General features: G+C 40.6%; 1 protein-coding gene across 1 annotated transcript; it reads right to left on the bottom strand.

Moving 5' to 3' along the window:
* Positions 1-2017: 2017 nt before the first annotated feature.
* CCDC77 (coiled-coil domain containing 77) lies at positions 2018-16126 on the bottom strand. Its single transcript, XM_048934046.1, has 11 exons — positions 15938-16126; positions 14310-14526; positions 13436-13578; positions 12793-12889; positions 10160-10226; positions 9303-9397; positions 8350-8498; positions 7776-8013; positions 6733-6858; positions 6496-6648; positions 2018-4474 (listed from the first exon to the last, which is right to left on the bottom strand). Exons 1-11 carry the CDS (start codon positions 15982-15984, stop codon positions 4328-4330), a joined length of 1479 nt encoding a protein of 492 aa, XP_048790003.1. The 5' UTR covers positions 15985-16126; the 3' UTR covers positions 2018-4327.
* Between the last annotated feature and the right edge of the window lie 920 nt (positions 16127-17046).

Genomic DNA, 17046 nt, shown 5'->3' with positions numbered 1-17046 from the left:
TTCCCCCAGTAGGTTAAATTCCAGTTACACCTATGGCATGTCTCAAAAAAAAAAAAAAACCCTAAAGATTTGATGCTACCTAAAGATTGAAAGTTTTTGTTCCTTACATTAAGGCCTATGAATGCAGCCATCAGAAGGAGTTGCTGCACTTTCAGCTCTCATCCCTTCTACAAAGCATCTGAGTGTGTTTTGGTACACATGCTAGCAGTGTGCTTCTACAGCTAGACTTGCAACTGTAAGAACAGCTTTTTAAGGGAGCAAAGTGAGCATTTATTACAACCTCGGAAAATGAAAGCAAAGCGTAACCAAAAAATAGTGAAAGAAAAATCTTAAAATGTCCCTTATATGCAAATGAGCTGTTATGCTGCTTTGAATGGGGACAGAAGTGACATCTTTAGTCAGATTTTGACTAAGCAGGCATGAATATGTTCCAGTGTCGCAAAACTAGATGTATTTGTGAGCTGTAATGAAAAGTCTGACCAACATAGTTTTCATCAGCTCATGATAGAACTGATCTAACAAAATGCACTGGATGTTGCTCCCAGCTAGTCTCAAAAACAAGTGTCTCATTTACCAAAGAAATACTTCCTGGCCTATGTACAGAGGCATTACAATTCCAGATTAGGTGCCCGGAGAGTCCACCCATACTGACAAAACGTGTCTCTGAACACAAATGCAAGCAACTTAAGTTGCATGTGAGCATATATTCTTATTATTTAGGTCCATTCTAAAAGCATTGATTAATTACACTCAAATTATGGTATAGGAAAAACGTGAGGTTACATGGGTTGTTCTCTTCTCCTCCTTTTGTAACCTTGCTGTGCAGGGCAAGCTGACACAGTATACTTTCCTATAATAAAAGCAGTAGAACAAGTGCTGAAAAAAACCCTACTAATATTGCCCACAAAAAAAAAAATTAATAATCCTATCTCTAAAGGCATAAGGGACCATTAAATCATTTCCTGTTATTTCACATCATTATATTTCATTACGGTCCAACACGTCAAGCCTGGTAACTTATTAAAACAAGTCATCTTTTCCAGAGGCACAATCTTTTTTTTGTTGTGTTTTGTTTCAGAGACAGAGAATTCATTATCTCCAGAAGTAGTTTGTCATAATGAAAGAAAAAGAACCATCTTTCTGATCAAATGTGCTCTTTTTTCTTTTTACATTGAATCTCCAGGGTCAAGCTGCTTGTTCTTGCTCAGCCTCTCTGCTAAGATAAAGAGGCCTCTGGTAGTTTTTCATCACTGTACATGTATATTAATCAGCCCTAATGAAATACAGTATGAGCTCTTACACAACCTTCTCATCTCTGCTAAATCATCTTTAGTTCTGTGCCTTGCCCAACACCCTTTCTAAAACACACGCACTCCTAAGTAATGCTACACAACTTGTTTTCACCTTCCGCTCACATTTCCCCTGTGTGCAACACTTTTGCACCCCAGTCCCCAATAAGCTTGTTTGTCCAGTTCCAATCCTTAATCCTTGGACTGTCTCCATATTCCAAGAGTCAGCCATTTGAGAGGTAGGTTACAAATTGTTTGCACCTACATAACACGGCACTTAGTTGTATTGAAATGATACAGATCACACATTCACATCAACTGGCCAAAAAGCTCATCTTTGAGGCAAATGATGGAAAATGGACTAACCCAGGGCTCAGAACCTTTTTCAGGAAACCTCTGGGAAACGCCAAAAACATCTTAAAAGGCAGTTGCAGGTGGTAGAAAGTACTTGACTTTTTAAAGCAGTTCTTGGCCTGAAGGTCCCCATTTGTTTTGGCAACATGAAAGCAACGTTTCGCATAATCATGTGATGTCACACAGAAAAAGCACATGCAATACTCTGCACTTCCTGCCCTTGGACAAACATTCAACCTACCAATAAAACAAGTTTACAGGTCAGCACTATTGTAATTTCTTCCCCTACCCAACTCAAATAGGAAAGGTTCATAACCTAATGACAAACAAAGAATAAAGTCCAAGATGTACATTGATCCAGAAGCACCAGCAAATATTACGAATGTTGCCAGTTTATTCTGTTCAGTCTTTCAAGTAATAAGAAATATTAGTAAGGAAGACTGGAACTTAAACATTTACATCCTTCTTTCCCCAATACTTCTTCCTATTGCTAAAAATGTGACCATTCGAGCCTACAGTCTTTATCCAGATACACTGCATGGCTTTCAAGTGAGGAAAGTTTAACTTAATCAGCAACTTATAGTTTGGAAAAGCTGAAAAGAAGCAGAAAACTTCTCTATACTGGTTCAAGAGGCCTTTTTGCTGGCTTCCTGTCAATTGAATTTAAGCAGGTGGATCTTGCTAAATGACTAATACTTTATTATATAGCATTTTTTCAGAAGTTGCCTTTCAGGACCTGTAAAATATATATATATATATATATATATATATGTGTGTGTGTGTGTGTGTATGTATGTATATATATGTATATATATATATATATATATATAGTATTCTGTTTTCAGACTGGTAGAATATTATCTCCCATACAAGCTTCCTTTAATTAGCTAGACTTATCTGAGATAGTATTCAGCAGCTAAGGGATGAGACTAAATTATGGACAGCATAAGTTTATTAACTTTCCCCAGCTATCCACGTGGCATTGGCATCTAAGCTGTCCACAAATCAGTTTCTGAACAGGATCACCATTTTTTAGCTAAACTAGTCAGGGATAATACACTTTAAAAGAGCCTATTTTAGTAGTGGCTAAGCACCCAGAAACACATCTACCCACAGTGAAGTCTGTCTGATTTCAATATGACTGAATATGACTTCAAGAATACATGTGCCCAATGAAAGCCACAGTGTAGGACCATAAGGGACAGCAAAATTTCCAAGACAGGGTACAAAACTGAAGCAGGCCTTGACTTTTCAAAGCAATTTCCCCAGTGTATTGTTTTAGCTGGTACTGTATTAAAAAAGTGTATCTATTTCTTCAAATGTTGACAGCACAAGAACTTCCGTTGTGTATCTACCTCTCCCAAATACTGAATGGGGATCTCCATTGCCACTACCACATCCAAAAGAAGCTGTGGGCTATCACATGGAGTACTTTTTAAATAAGAAACAGCTGGTATGCTTCAGGTGTATTCTCCAGAAAGATGATACGCTGCTTCTGCCATATTTAAGGTAGAAAAAGGTACAGTAGGAAACTTAAGCCCTGAAATTGCTTTTCTAGCACAGGCATACTCTCAGTCTACCAGGTGGACAAGATTTGCTGACATTGCAGTGAAAGCACAAATACCTTGTGATTAGAAACTGGGCTGAAGCCCACTGTAGCATCCCTCATTATTTCATCTGTTTTCTACAACTGCAATAACCTTATGCCTGCTATGGAGATAATCATTATATAGCTATATACATCATGCAGCAACTAGGCAGCTGCTCTTCAACCCCAATTTCGGTTACAGCTGTGAAACAAAACCATCATGAGTGAAAAGTGATCGTGACTTGGTACATAACCATAGTATAGTTTAAAGCTACAGAGGCCAATAATAGTGACTAAGGAAGATAGTATGTGCCCTGGTTTTTTTTCTAAATGAGCTTCTAAATGAGGAGTCAAGAGGCTAGAAAAAAAGGAGATGGGAAGATGATTCGTGATAGTGTGGTATCTCACTTCCCCCAGCTATTCAAAACAAGAGTAGACATTGCTCATTCTTGCAGATAAGTTCCATAAAATGTTATCTTTTTTCGCCATATTAAAATCAGTCAGGTTTGTCCCATCTGGGTTAGAAATAATCAAAGGGAAGCTATTTAAAAGTAGTTGTATTGTAAAAAGCAGAGTTGGATATAATACATCTTAATACAAAATTAGTACAAAAGATCTGTGCAAGGTCTTTTTCAAAGAAAATTTCCAGTTACATCCTGAATTGCCTAGGTACTAAAACAGTCATCACTGAACACACTTTAAAAGCTCTTTCTCACATAGGAAAAGGTGAGCCAAGCAATTCAGATCTTGAACTAGATCTTTTAATGGCCATTAATTTATATTCCTGCTTTCTGAAATGCTCCAAATGAAGTTTAAGATCAGTATACACCACTCCCTACACCACAAATATGAAAGTAATAAAAGGCACAAGAATGTTCCTGATGTATCAGCCTTCTGATACTTTCTATAGCAGACTCATCAGGTGCCTATCAACAGACACAGCAATCTAGTTTGGCACGTTAGGAATGGCTTGTATATCACTGATGGATGTTATGATGTTCCTAACTGCAGATTTCTTCAAGCCTTCTATTACTGGATGCCAGGAAACAGGCAATGTCCCATTCCGAAAACTTTGATGCCAACTAAAACCTCAGTTTCAGCAGACTCGTAGTTCATTCTCTAAGCCATAGATTTTTGCTTTTAAGTATTTTAATTCTTCTTGAATTTTACGAGTTAGTCTGTTTCCTTGACGAACCTCATGTAGAATTGCAAGATCCTGGTCTGGTCCAATATTCAGAGTCACCTAAGAAGAAAAGAAAAACAAATTAATTGCACAGAGTACAATTGAGAGTATACTATGAGTATATGAGAAAGATAATTCCAAAGGAGACCTTTTGTAGCTAGCAAAGAAGATGCTCTTCAGCTAATGTCAGTAGCCTAATGCATGTCACCAACAGAAAGTTATTTCAGAGCCAAAGTAGCAAAGCCTTTCATTCATTAGGATGCTACAGTACTGGTAAGGAAGAAATCTCAACAGAATATTATCAAGTTTACTGTAACCCGTTGGGTTACTTTTTACTGCCTGCATTATTTAGAGAATAAAATGAGGCGAGTTAAAACATTTACTTATTGATGTTTACACAGCAGTGTGTTTTTCCCCCCTTATGAAGACATTCTGTCACCTTCTGCTATTAGAACTAGAAATGATCTAACTGCTGTGGCCAGCTTGCTGCCTTCTGAACTGCATACAACTCAAGGGCAGCTCAAGAACAACTCCTAAGCTCAGGTCAAGGCATATAGCTGATATTGAGCTGAACTGAGGCTGTTGGATAATCATAGTTCCTGATGGCAAACTAGAAAGGGTTGACATTTCCTGTCACCCTGGAACTGAATAGCATGCCAGCCCAGTCACATTCAACATCGCAACAGCACAGACTTGAAAACTGATTGTAAAGCCCTCTTTCCTCTTGACATTTTAGGGTGTCTCATTACCACCACATAGTTCTTTGTCAAAGATTTTAATACACAAGTTAGGTCATTCAGTCATCTATAGCCACTTTGACCTCAAGTGATAAGAAGGATTTAAAGATCAGGGAAGATTTCTAACAAGTATTTTATTCCGCTGCCCTCTTGTGGTTGGAAGTGTGAAGAGATTATCAACACAACTAAGCATACCCACAGTAGCAAAATACACAGGTCTGTAGTAAAGATATCATAGGCAATTCCTGTCTCCCACACACACATATGTGGGAAGTTTAGCTCTTAAAAAGAAAAAAAGTAAACCCACAGTTAAAAAAAAAAATAATCCAAGCCTCAATTCTCTGAATCATATCTTAGATATCATAACTCAAACTCCAGACAACATCAAGTCTGTGGCTTCCTTTCTAAGCTGTACAGATGTTCGTCTGCACATCTAGAAAATGCATCTTATCTTATTTCCAAGTTACACAACCTCAACTTCCAGTCATTGCTTCTGCTGCAAATGATATATTTACAAAATAAACAATATTCACAATACTTACATCAGTATTCCATCAATATTCTATTTGGAACAAAACCAAACCCTACTGCATCCAGAAAAAAAAAACCACAACAAAACAGCATACTCTTTGCAGAACGTTCTTTTGCATCAGTCCACTTTACTGCCTTCCAATTTTGAGTCTGCTGAATGAGCCAAAGGTGTAATAAGGCATAATAAGGCATTACAAGATTGTGGAAGGAGAAGAGAAGGCTCCGGGGAGACTTCATTATGGCCTTCCAGTGCTTGAAGGGAATGTTTAAATAGGAGGGGGAATGACAGTTTATGAGGGTGGATAGCGATAGGACAAGGGGAGATTTAAACTGACACAGAAGAGGTTTACGTTAGATATTAGGAGGCAGTTTTTCCACACAGAGGGTGGTGACACACTGGAAGGTTGCCCGAGGAGGCTGTGGATGCCCCATCCCTGGAGGCATTCAAGGCCAGGCTGGATGTGGCTCTGGGCAGCCTGGTCTGCTGGTTGGTGACCCTGCACATAGCAGGGGGTTGAAAATAGGTGATCGTTGTGGTCCTTTTCAACCCAAGCCATTCAATGATTCTATGAGAACCTTCATAGCTAATGCATAAACAGGACTGTTCCTGGACAAACTTGATGCTCAACTGATTAATGATGACAAATCTTTTTTGCTTAATAATATACAGAACAGGACAAGCTTTATCAAATATTAATATTTGAACAACCATTTAGAAAATACATTTATTTTAACTCTAGGGAAATCTTAATTCAAATACTGAGGCTACACCTTGATTGGTTAAGCCCATAGCAATTAGCAATGAGCTATTACCTTGAAAAGCTGCTTCTCTACATCTTTCAGTTTCTGCCGGAGCTGTTTAATGTCATTCTTAAAGCCTTCCACTTCCATATTACGACGTCTTTCCAAGGCCTCGTATCGCTGAGTCACCAGCTTCAAACGCTTCCCCATCTTTTCTGAGCGTTCCTATCGAGATGAAAACTTGATAGAGTAACACAACAGAGACGGTAAGATCATCGCGCTGCTAGTCCATGGCTACAGACTAATTACCTGAAAGAGTTCTCTGCCAATATCTCTCTCTTCACAAATCCTAGCCAGCTCACTTTCCAGGGTGATACACTGTTCTCTGTACATGTTTGATAGCCGCTGCTCCTGCGTTAGTTCTTCTTGCAGCGTCTAAGACACAGAAGGAACAGAAACAACTCCAAAGCCAGCGCTCACAATGTTTCTCCTGCTCCAGAAAAACAAGTGCTACATGTAGATAGACTGACAGGCAAATAACTGAAAGCAAAGCTACGGAAGTAACAAGGTTAGGACTCCTTCCACAGCATTATAATGCCACTTCCATTACCAACACCTTTCAATGAGGTGATCAGTTTTGCACGACAGTTCAAAGAACTCTCTCCTCTTTCCCTTAAACATAATATTCTATCATAGTCTGCAGTTCTCCTTTTCACAGCTACTTGCTCAGTACAGCATTTCAGAAGAATCTGCATTCAGCACAGATGAAAACAATTCCTTACTGTCTGTTTATTTTCTACATTCTTACTGCCTCTTTGCCCACAGATCTCTCAACGGTGCACTGGAAGTGTATTAGAAGTGGAAGGAAAATCCAGACTACTATAAAAGAGCTAAGGTACACCAATTGAAAGGACTACTTACTTCTGACAACACTGTTCACTTCTGTCTCCACTCACCACTGAAAAGAGTCCAGCCACACCATTCTGCCCCCATCTTAGATATTTATAGACCTGGATCAGGTCTCCTCTCAGTCTTCTTTTCTCAAGGCTGAACAGACCCAGTTCACTCAGCCTTTCCTCATAGGAGAGATGCTCCAGGCCCTTCACCATCTTTGTGGCCCTCTGCTGGACTCTTTCCAAGAGATCCCTGTCTTTTTTGTACTGGGGAGCCCAGAACTGGACGCAATACTCCAGATTCAGTATTTTTAAACACATTAGTGTCAACAACAATGCAACTTAGAGCAAGCCAGTAGAGCTTTGAAACAACTCCTTACTGCCTAACTTGGCAAGAACCAGTCTTGCAATTTTGGAAAGACTGCTGGAGAGCCTCCCTGGGCCAAAAAATACAATTACCTTTACTTCTCTACTGTGGGGCTTCCCAGCTTCACGATCTGCTTGAAGCACCTTCTTGGTATCTCTCTGCTTCTTCTCTCCTGCCTCCCTGCTGGTAAGCTGATCTGAGTCTTTGTCAATCCTCCTCAACAGATTTTCCTTCTCTACCATCCACGCTTTCTCACTGTCTCGAACATCAGACTTCAGCTGCAGAAAGTCACGAGTACTCTCATACAAGAGATTTTGAGTCTTGTTGAGTCTACAAAAAGAGATCCAAGAGGACTTAGTTCATTTCCTGCCTAGTTCCTACCCTAATTGCCCCAGTCTTCGTTGCAAGTCAGAAGAAAGCAGACAACAAGCATTTTTCCCAGCATACTTAGCTCTTCTCATCTCATGAAAGATATACTATACAAAACAGTTTTTCTGGTATGTTGACTACTCCATCTACTTCCACATACTGCCAAGGCCGATAGCTGCACAAAGTGCTTTTCTGCTTGCTTCAGCAAGCAACATATTGAAAGCCAACATAGTTTTGTTGTTTCCCCTCTTCTCATCTCATGACTATATTATATCATAGCCATTCTCTCACACTCACTTATCTGTTAAAGTTTTAATCTTCTCCTGGTCTCTCTGATGCTGGACCTGGGCTTCTTCCATGTGAATCCGCCTGTCCTCTAGTAATGCCTGAAGCTGTTCCTTGGATAATCGTGTCTGTTCTTCTAACTGAGCTTGCAGGGCCTCCACCTAAATAGGCAGGCAAAGATATAACTGAGGAAGATTTCACAACAGGTGGAGCTCCTGACTTTGCAAGTGTCTTTAAAATTCCAGAATTCAAATCAGAGACTCTACCTGATAATAACCTTGAGAGTTTTAATTTTTCATTTTTAGTTTTTGTTTTAATGCTAACTATTTTGAATAACTAAAACATTTTAAGAAAAAAAAAATCATACAAATAAGCAAGACGGGGAAATGATAAACAGCAGCAATAGATAAAAGACACCAGAAAGATTTAAACTGCACACAGGATGTGACAAATCCTTTGGAATATGCAAACAGGCTTCTGCCTCTACGCTATCAGCTTCCAATGAAATGGTAATCATTAACCCAAATTCTAGAAAGGCAACCAGTCCACACATCTTGAAAAAAAAGAAGTCGCTCAATGAAATATTAAATGTAAACAAAATGAGTGAAGAATAGAGATGCAAATAGTGCATGTGGTCAGGGAGACAAACTGGAACAAGTAATTGAAAAAAATTTTACGTACTATTTGAAAAAAAACTTTGATTACAAATTCTGTATTTAAAGGCACTACATACAAGTAGGCTCTACTGGAACATCTGCTTATGTGCCAGAGTCAGACTCAAGTTCTTAAATCTAAGCTATTCATCACAAAGGAACAGGCAAACTGATAGAAAGGGGGAATCAGTAGTAAGAAGAGGGCACTAATAAAATTGGTGTGCGTATATCTTATGTAGGCAGACAGCATATTTATCCATCAATTTCCTGAATAGGCAGAAAATAAGTCCTTCACTTAGCAAATAGTTTTACCTGAAGTAGAAGTGCTTGGTTGTCCCTCTGATATCTCTCCGGACTTTCATGTATGTCTCCTTTTCCTGCTCGTTTTGAAGTGCTCCTCTTGGTGCCTATTTGCAGAAATCAAGAAGTAGAAAAGTTGTCTCCAATGTACCTGCAGCACCTTTCCAAACACAAGATACTGTATGCGCTAGATGGCTTCCAAGAACAGGAAAAAGCATGCAACTGCTACAGTTTCAAGGACTTACAGGAGAGATAACTGGATAGAAAACCATTCCAGAGCTTGTAGTGATTGTATTTCTTTGCCCCATACTATTAAACTTAAATATTTAGGCAACATACTGATTTTCTTGACATATACAGAAAGCAAACATATTTTCTTAAATAAATGATGAATAAGCATAAAAAACAGCTGCACGTTTGTCAAATCTTGAACAAGTTTTGAGCTTGTTAGCTCATTTCAGTCAATCTGAAAATGGCAGTCCTTTCCAAATAGAAAAATCTGCAAGTAGACACAGATCCAAACTACCACCTACATTAAGTACAAGCAGAGCACCACATCATGGAATGGACATGGGGGGCTACTCAGTCGCTACCTGCACAGTTCCTGAACAGACATTCCACAGTCATACCAGCTTCTTCCTTAGCTGACCAGATAATGAGCATGAGAGCCAGCTCAGTTTATCTTAAAGGATTCTGAAGTGAAGCTTAGAGTAGAATATGCATAAGGATGCACATATGGATACATTTAGGAAATTTAATGGAAGCACAACAAAGTATTCACAGTAAATAATTATTTCTGTACATTGGACAAACCACAGAGAAACAAGTATCAATTGCTGAGCTGCTGTTAGGTCATCTTGGTACGGTACCTGTTGTAGAATTGTCATTTCCTTCATGTGAGTCTCTGGAGGTAGCTGGCCTTTGTAGAACAGTGACCTATAGAAACAAGATTAGATAGCTCAACATCTTGACTTGCCATGACTAAGAATAAATCTTAAAGAGAGAACTGAGATATCTAAGACAACAGCAATACCTCACCTCTACCACAAGAAAAGGAAGACGTTCACAAGTGTAATGCCTGTGGTAAAAAGAAGTTGCCTTTGTAACAGCAGAATTTTGCCATTTCAGCCTTTATTTTTTCCAAATCAACTGGAAAGTAATCCTGCTTTTGCTGGCTCACTAGGATGAAAATCAGCATCTTCAGAAGGAAAAAGAACATTTTGGAGGCAGACGAGAATAAAGAAGGTGATGATGACAATTATGTTATTTTCTTTGCTCATACTCCTCTTAGCAGCCCAAAGAAACACGAAGAATTGTTTATCAGCACATTCACTCAAGCTATTAAACAAGCCTGGGATAAAAGCCCATACAGCTATTAACGCAAACCATCTGTTGAACAGAAGGCCACTTAAAAATAGGAGGGCTAAAGGGGACAGGTTATAACCCCAGTGTTTACCTCAACACAGATATTATGAGGGCTGCTCCCACAGTAATGCCCTCTATTTTAATATGCTGGTTCACAACATCAGAAGCAGATGTTGGCGATACAGCAGTCGAGGTTGAACCTTCCCCCAACATTCTGTTACATTTTGTTGCTGTACAGATGGCAGCAGAGGGACAGCCTGGCAAAATGGTGTCTGACACAGAAGTACGTGTGAAGCAAAGGTGTGTCAATCAATTTCTCCATGTGGAGAAAATGGCACACAGTGACATTCATCAGTGTCTGTTGAATATTAAGGGAGATCAAACAGTCGATGTGAGCATAATGAGGCAGTAGGTGGTGTTACAATACTGGTGACAGCACCATGAAAGACAAGTCATGTCCTAGACAGCTACATGTGGCTGTCACACCATGGAATGAAGTGTTTCAATCAGCTCATCCATGCTAACTGGATAACCAGAGAACTGTGTTGGAACTGAATATTGGCTTCAGAGCACTGGAGACAAGATCAGAAAATCACTAAGTTTGTGCCAGGAGGGTCCCATGAATGCTCACATGGGAACAGACAGAACATGGCACACAAGTTTGTCTGGACCTACTGAACCAATATGAGGCTGAAGGTGACAAGACATCATTATTGGTGACAAGACATACAGTCACCACTATGAGCTAGGGTCAAAATGACAATCCATAGAGTGGCAACATGAATTCCCCATCAAAGAAAAAGTTCAACAGGTAAAGTGATGTGCAGTGTCTTTTGGGACAGGATGATCTTTCTGGCTTTCCTTAATCATCAACTCTGATGCCTACAAGACAACACTAAGTTGAAGGCTTGAAATTCCAGTGTCAGGCCAGAGAAGACAATCTTTCTCTTAAAACATAATAATGCCAGGCCCCAAACCAGTTTGAAGATTGTGAATCACATGGCCAATCTTGGCTGGACTGCCCTGCTGCACCAACTGTATAGTTGGAATATGGCACCTTCTGACTTTCATCTCTCAGGCAGATGAAGGATGGACTGTGTGGGCAACACCTTCCTAGCAACAGTGCTGTCATAGCAGCTGTGAAACAGTGGGTCATCTTCACTGGTGCAGATTTTTCCAAGTTCAACATGCAGGCTTTTGTTCATCACTGGTGAAAATACAAAGCTAATGGTGGTGACTGTGCTGAAAATAGTGTTTTGTAGCTGAGAATCTGCTCCATCAAAGAGTGTTACTGTACTCTTTGTATCTGCTGTAGTTTCCATGGAAATAAACAGGAGGCATTACTTTCAGAACAGCCTATGTATATAATAGGCCTAATTTTAGAGATATCCATATTTTAGAATTTTAAAGCCACTGCAAGATTTTTCCACTGCTTTAACAATGCAGAGCAATCACAAAGAATGCAGGGATCCAGCCTTATTCCCCTCACCTTACACGAAGAGAAATCCTAACATTCCATCATCCTCTGTATATCTGAATCATGCCATGTATGGCAAGAAAGTGCAAGTATGTTCCGCTACGCTGCTTTTCATATGCATTGCCACATAATTAGCTTGACATTATTTCTGTAACATGCAATACAACACTGCCTAGAGAGGGAGGTTCTTCCGTAATCCCCTGCCCAGGAAACCACAAGAGCAACCTTAACACTTCTGCACCCTTCATGGAGGTCCCAAATGCTACCTGTGCTGTTCTGAAGATCAAATATCTTGGAGCATCACACGTACCGACTTTCTGCACTTCCTACTGCCTTTGTGCTCTTCTCTCCAGCTTCTCAATAACCACTTGCCAGATGGATTCAGACTCCTAGCTGACATTTAGGGGGTTAATCTTGAGGTATAATTTGAAGGTAGAAGGGGCTGACGCTAACAGGACCTAGCTCTGGTGTGTTTGTTCCTACTTATCTGTCAGTAGCTATACTAAAGCCTGATGCTGCTATAGAGCTACAAATTCCTCCCTCTTTTGGGCTTATTTAGCATCTTTTGACTCGGGAGATAGATTTGGTCTGTGGTCAGCCTTTGGGGTACACATCTTCTTGTAACAACGCAAAATAGCTCCACAGAAAAATTGAACTTGCCTTATGTGGTGGCTCCTTGTGAAAATACGTAACTTCTCCTACGTCTGTTCCCACTAAAGCCAGGAGATGTTGAATTTTTTTCCTATCCTCCAATTCCCTGCAATGTAAAGAAATGGATCAATACATTGTGACACGCTGTATTTCCACCTTACTCATCAAAATCTCCAAGATTTCCAAACTGTCAAGTTCTTGAGAATACTTTAACAAGCTCCCTGAGACACCTCTGATGTTGCACAATTAAAAAAACACCAATTCTGTCAGCACTGAGGAGCGCTCTTCTTTTCAAATACAAGCCTGATAACTCATGGTAGTAAAGAATTTGCATTCTACAGTTATGAACTGTATATAAAAACCTTGCAGATACTTCTGTGGATTGTATTACCCATTTTTTTTTCTTAAAGTAAACTAGATTGAGGATTGTGTCAGATTTCTGTCATGCTCCAAAGAGATTCCAAAGCATACCAACACAGATTTTTTTCTTTTTTTTACTTCAGTTCTTAAAGCTTTAACAGAAAACTCCCACTGTGGGAAGTGTCGCTTTGCTGCTTCTCTGAATACTCCAGATCTGGATGAGAACTAGAAGGATCCATGGGATCCATGCAGTTTCTACTGCCAGTGCCCCAGCCCAATATCCAGACAGCACCTGATTTTCAGTCGGTCATTCTCAGAGTAAAGACGGAGCACGTGTTCCCTCTCCTGGAACAGGTAGATTTGCATGTCACTCAAAGCCTTTTGCAACTCCGCAATCTCCTCTTCTCGCTGACGTACTTCCCATTGCAGTTTGTGCTAGGTTAAGAGAACGAGGTACTTTCAGTGAGCACTGGGCAACATTAGAAACAACACACCACATAGGCCAGACCCTGTGTCTGTAAGTGGTGTGTTAAACTGTCAGTTTGAGTGAATTATGTTTTCCTCTTACAACAATTGACCAGATGAAGGTAGTACTGAGAAATTAGTAAGCAGGTTTCAATAGGGAGCATACAACACCAGTAAAAAGGCGTATGTTAGGGTCTCCCATTTCCAGTGGTTGCATTTCTGCACCAATGAGCAGAAAACCTTAGCAAAAATCTTAGCAAAGACTGTGTAATAAACTTCTTTTAAAGAAGTTACTGAAGGATAAGCATTAAAAGCTTTATATAACTTAGTAGTGAAAAAAGTGTTCAGTTACAAAGTTTCGTTAATGATTTTCTGCCTAGTGCAGAAAACTAGCAATCCCTTCAGAAGACTATTCCCATTGGACAGACGGCACTATTTTAGAACCCGGCCTCTCTTTTCCTATATATTAAATTAGTTGGGATTTCTGAGGGCTTTAAGGCCACTTCAGACATCACCAGTACTTGGGGAGGCACCATAGTCCCCTCAGAAGTGACCATTCTATTCCCAGATGGTTAAACAAAACAACAGACAGATGCCTTAATAGGAATGAGAGAAAAGGAAGCCCCTTCTCCTCAGATGAAAAGATTTTCAAGTTTCTGATTTATTTATTTTTTTTAATCAAATAAAGCTCTTCTCCTAACCTGCTCATCGTATGTTTCTTTGTATCTCTCCAGCCTTTTTACCAAATCCTCATGCTCTTCATCAAAGTCGGCAATCTTCTTGCGGTAGTATTCCAGCAGCTCCCGGGAAGGGCGGAGGAAGGCCAGGCGTTCATTGATTGAAGGGAGAGGAGTAGAGTCCCCCTGACTCTGAGGCTGAGAACTAGAGTACCTGGATGAGCTGTGGGGGGTTGCCAGCCTAGGCATAAATATTTTCTGTTACAATCAGAAAGGTCAATGCAGTGGAAGGGCAATACAGGAGTGTAGTAGCAAAAGGACTAGTGTGAATGGAATGGTGTTATAAAGGAAAACGTGCTTGTCTCCAAAGATCTAGGCTCACAAGGGAAGGAACTCTAACCAGAGATCCTTCCTCATTAACAGTCAGCTGTTAAATGAGGTCTAGGAGAGGCACAGCCAGGCTCCACCCCTTCTGGTCACACAGGTGAATTGCCTCCACCTGTGCTCCCAGGGCTCACTGGGTCCTTTCTCCAGGTGCTCAACAATAACCATACCTTTTCTAATAGCATGCAAACTTCAGACTACAATTCATTTTTTAAGCAAAATAGGAGATTTTTGCTTTTAACTTACTAAAATTTAAACATGTTAGCTTGCCTGCACTCCAAGAATCATCAGAAAAAAAAAAAAACAACAGTACCTAAGAGAACCAAAAGCTTCATTTATTAAAGAACAGTGGGCAGACTTTGGGCACAGGAGATGGAGGAAGCATATGGAAAAGGGAGAAGGACAAATTGTCAAGGAAGGGAAGTCTTGTGGCTCATTTAGGTGAATTTAAAAGAAAGAGAAGGTGATAAGTAAAGGAGGAGAGATCAAGGAGAACAAAGTCTTTTGTTTTGCAATTACAGGTAGCAACCACTACCAGATAAACAGACAACCTTTCACAGTCTCTATCTGGTATATGGAGAGAAAAACACTATCTGAAGCATTTTTGATTTCACTGACTTCCAGTAAAGATGACAATTTCAGGTTAGTTGATGCCCAAGCCATCCTAACGTTGGATGTAGGATGAGGAGCCCACATGGTTTTTTTTTCTGGTGTTAACTGTGAGTAACACCCATAGTTTGTCCACCCTTGACAATGAAATGGAAAGCAATGACTTCTTGAATTTATTACATAAATTGAATCAAGGATACATATGTGTAATCTCCTATTTGGCTTTAAGCAGCATTTTCTGCATTCATACATTCAACCTACCGCAGTAAGTATCACATTTGCATACACAGAGCTGCACACACCATTCAGTCCTTGGGAAGAGTTAGTTACTTACATTGAGCTGACAAATACTCTTTAATAACATGATCTGTAGCAGAATTAAAGTTAAGATCTCTTCAGAAGAGATCTATTCACCTTAGTAAGAACTCACTCCAGAAGCCCAAACCAGAGCCAGAGCTCTGCTCACAGGTGACACAGGGACCCTCAGGGCTGCTTAGGTCAGAACTCAGATGCACAACATCCACGAAAATCTCATACGAATCAAAGTCATTAATTCCCGCCTCTCTAGCACACTAATAATCATTAGCAAAAATATACTTCCTGTAGGAACTTTCCTACGTTTAACAACACGCTTGCAGAAACAACAGCCCCCACATTACCTTCTGGAGCGCGCGGAGCGTCCCACCGAGCCTCCCGTAGCGCTCATGGAGACCGCCGCTTGTTACCCTCCCACACTCGAACAGCGGACAGACCCGCCGCCCGCCGCCTCTGCCAATCACGAGCAGCCTTCCACGCGCATCGGGCCTTCTCTACCAATCGGCACTCGCGACACGGACAGCACGCGTCCCGCGCTGGCGCCTCTGGGAGTTGTAGTCTTGGAAGGGAGCACTGCGCATGCGCGGCGAGCGGTGGGGCCTGCAGGGGTGGATGGAGCGCGCAGCTCCAGTTGAGTTGTTTGTTTGGGGGGCTGTGGTTTGGGTTCCGGTGAAACAACGACAGCCTGCTGCCAGAACTTACTTCATGAACACTAGTGGCAAAAGCATGCTGTTTTCCTATGGAAATAGTAAACAGAATGACACACAGGAGTCAGGAATCAGTCACAAGATTCACTGTTTCAAGTAATACCTGAGTATCCAAATGTACAATTTTGCATCATCTAGGTGCTTTTCATCCTCTGCCTTCCCCTATGTATCTTCCCACACCCAGCAGCACTTCTTATCGTTGATGCAATTCAGCACTTCCTAATATAGGTACCACGTGTGCTGGAAAATAAACCTAGACTAACTTCCAAAGCTACGAAGTTCTTCATAAATTCAGAAGACAGCAAGATGGCAGTGGATAATTCTCTGGAGGAAGGCTAGCACAGGCTGTGCTTGCCACCTCATGTAAAGCAGTTGAACACTCTGTGTGAGAGGTGTAAGTCTCCAGAGAAGGAGACTCCAGAACCTCTCTGAGCAGCCTGTTCCAGTGCTCTGTCACTCTCACAGAAAAGAAATTCCTCCTTGCATTATTTTGGCACTTCCTGTGTTCCAGCTTGTGCACCTTGTTCTGTTGCTGCACACCACTGAAAAGAGTTTGGCTCCATCCATTTGATTCCCACACTTCAGATATTTTTATAAACAGCGATGAGATAATCTCTCAGTTTTCTCCAGGCTGGAGACTCCCACGTCTCTCAGCCTTTCCTTGTACAAAGGATATACCAGACCACTCATAATCTGTGTCCCTCTTTGGGACTCTTGCTAGATGTTCCATATCTTTTTTGGACTGG

The sequence above is a fragment of the Lagopus muta genome, chromosome 1, assembly GCF_023343835.1.
Source record: "Lagopus muta isolate bLagMut1 chromosome 1, bLagMut1 primary, whole genome shotgun sequence".
In the NCBI taxonomy this organism is placed as follows: domain Eukaryota; kingdom Metazoa; phylum Chordata; class Aves; order Galliformes; family Phasianidae; genus Lagopus; species Lagopus muta.
This window is presented reverse-complemented; position numbering and strand designations above follow the sequence as displayed.

What these genes read in the sequence shown, in the direction of transcription:
- CCDC77 (XM_048934046.1), bottom strand. Translation starts at nt 15,984, where the DNA reads ATGAGCGCTACGGGAGGCTCGGTGGGACGCTCCGCGCGCTCCAGAAG. An exon ending in CGCTCCGCGCGCTCCAGAAG is followed by an intron (nt 14,527 to 15,937) that starts GTAATGTGGGGG and finishes ATTTATGCCTAG; the next exon opens with GCTGGCAACCCCCCACAGCT. An exon ending in AAATGACAATTCTACAACAG is followed by an intron (nt 9,398 to 10,159) that starts GTACCGTACCAA and finishes TTCTGCAAATAG; the next exon opens with GCACCAAGAGGAGCACTTCA.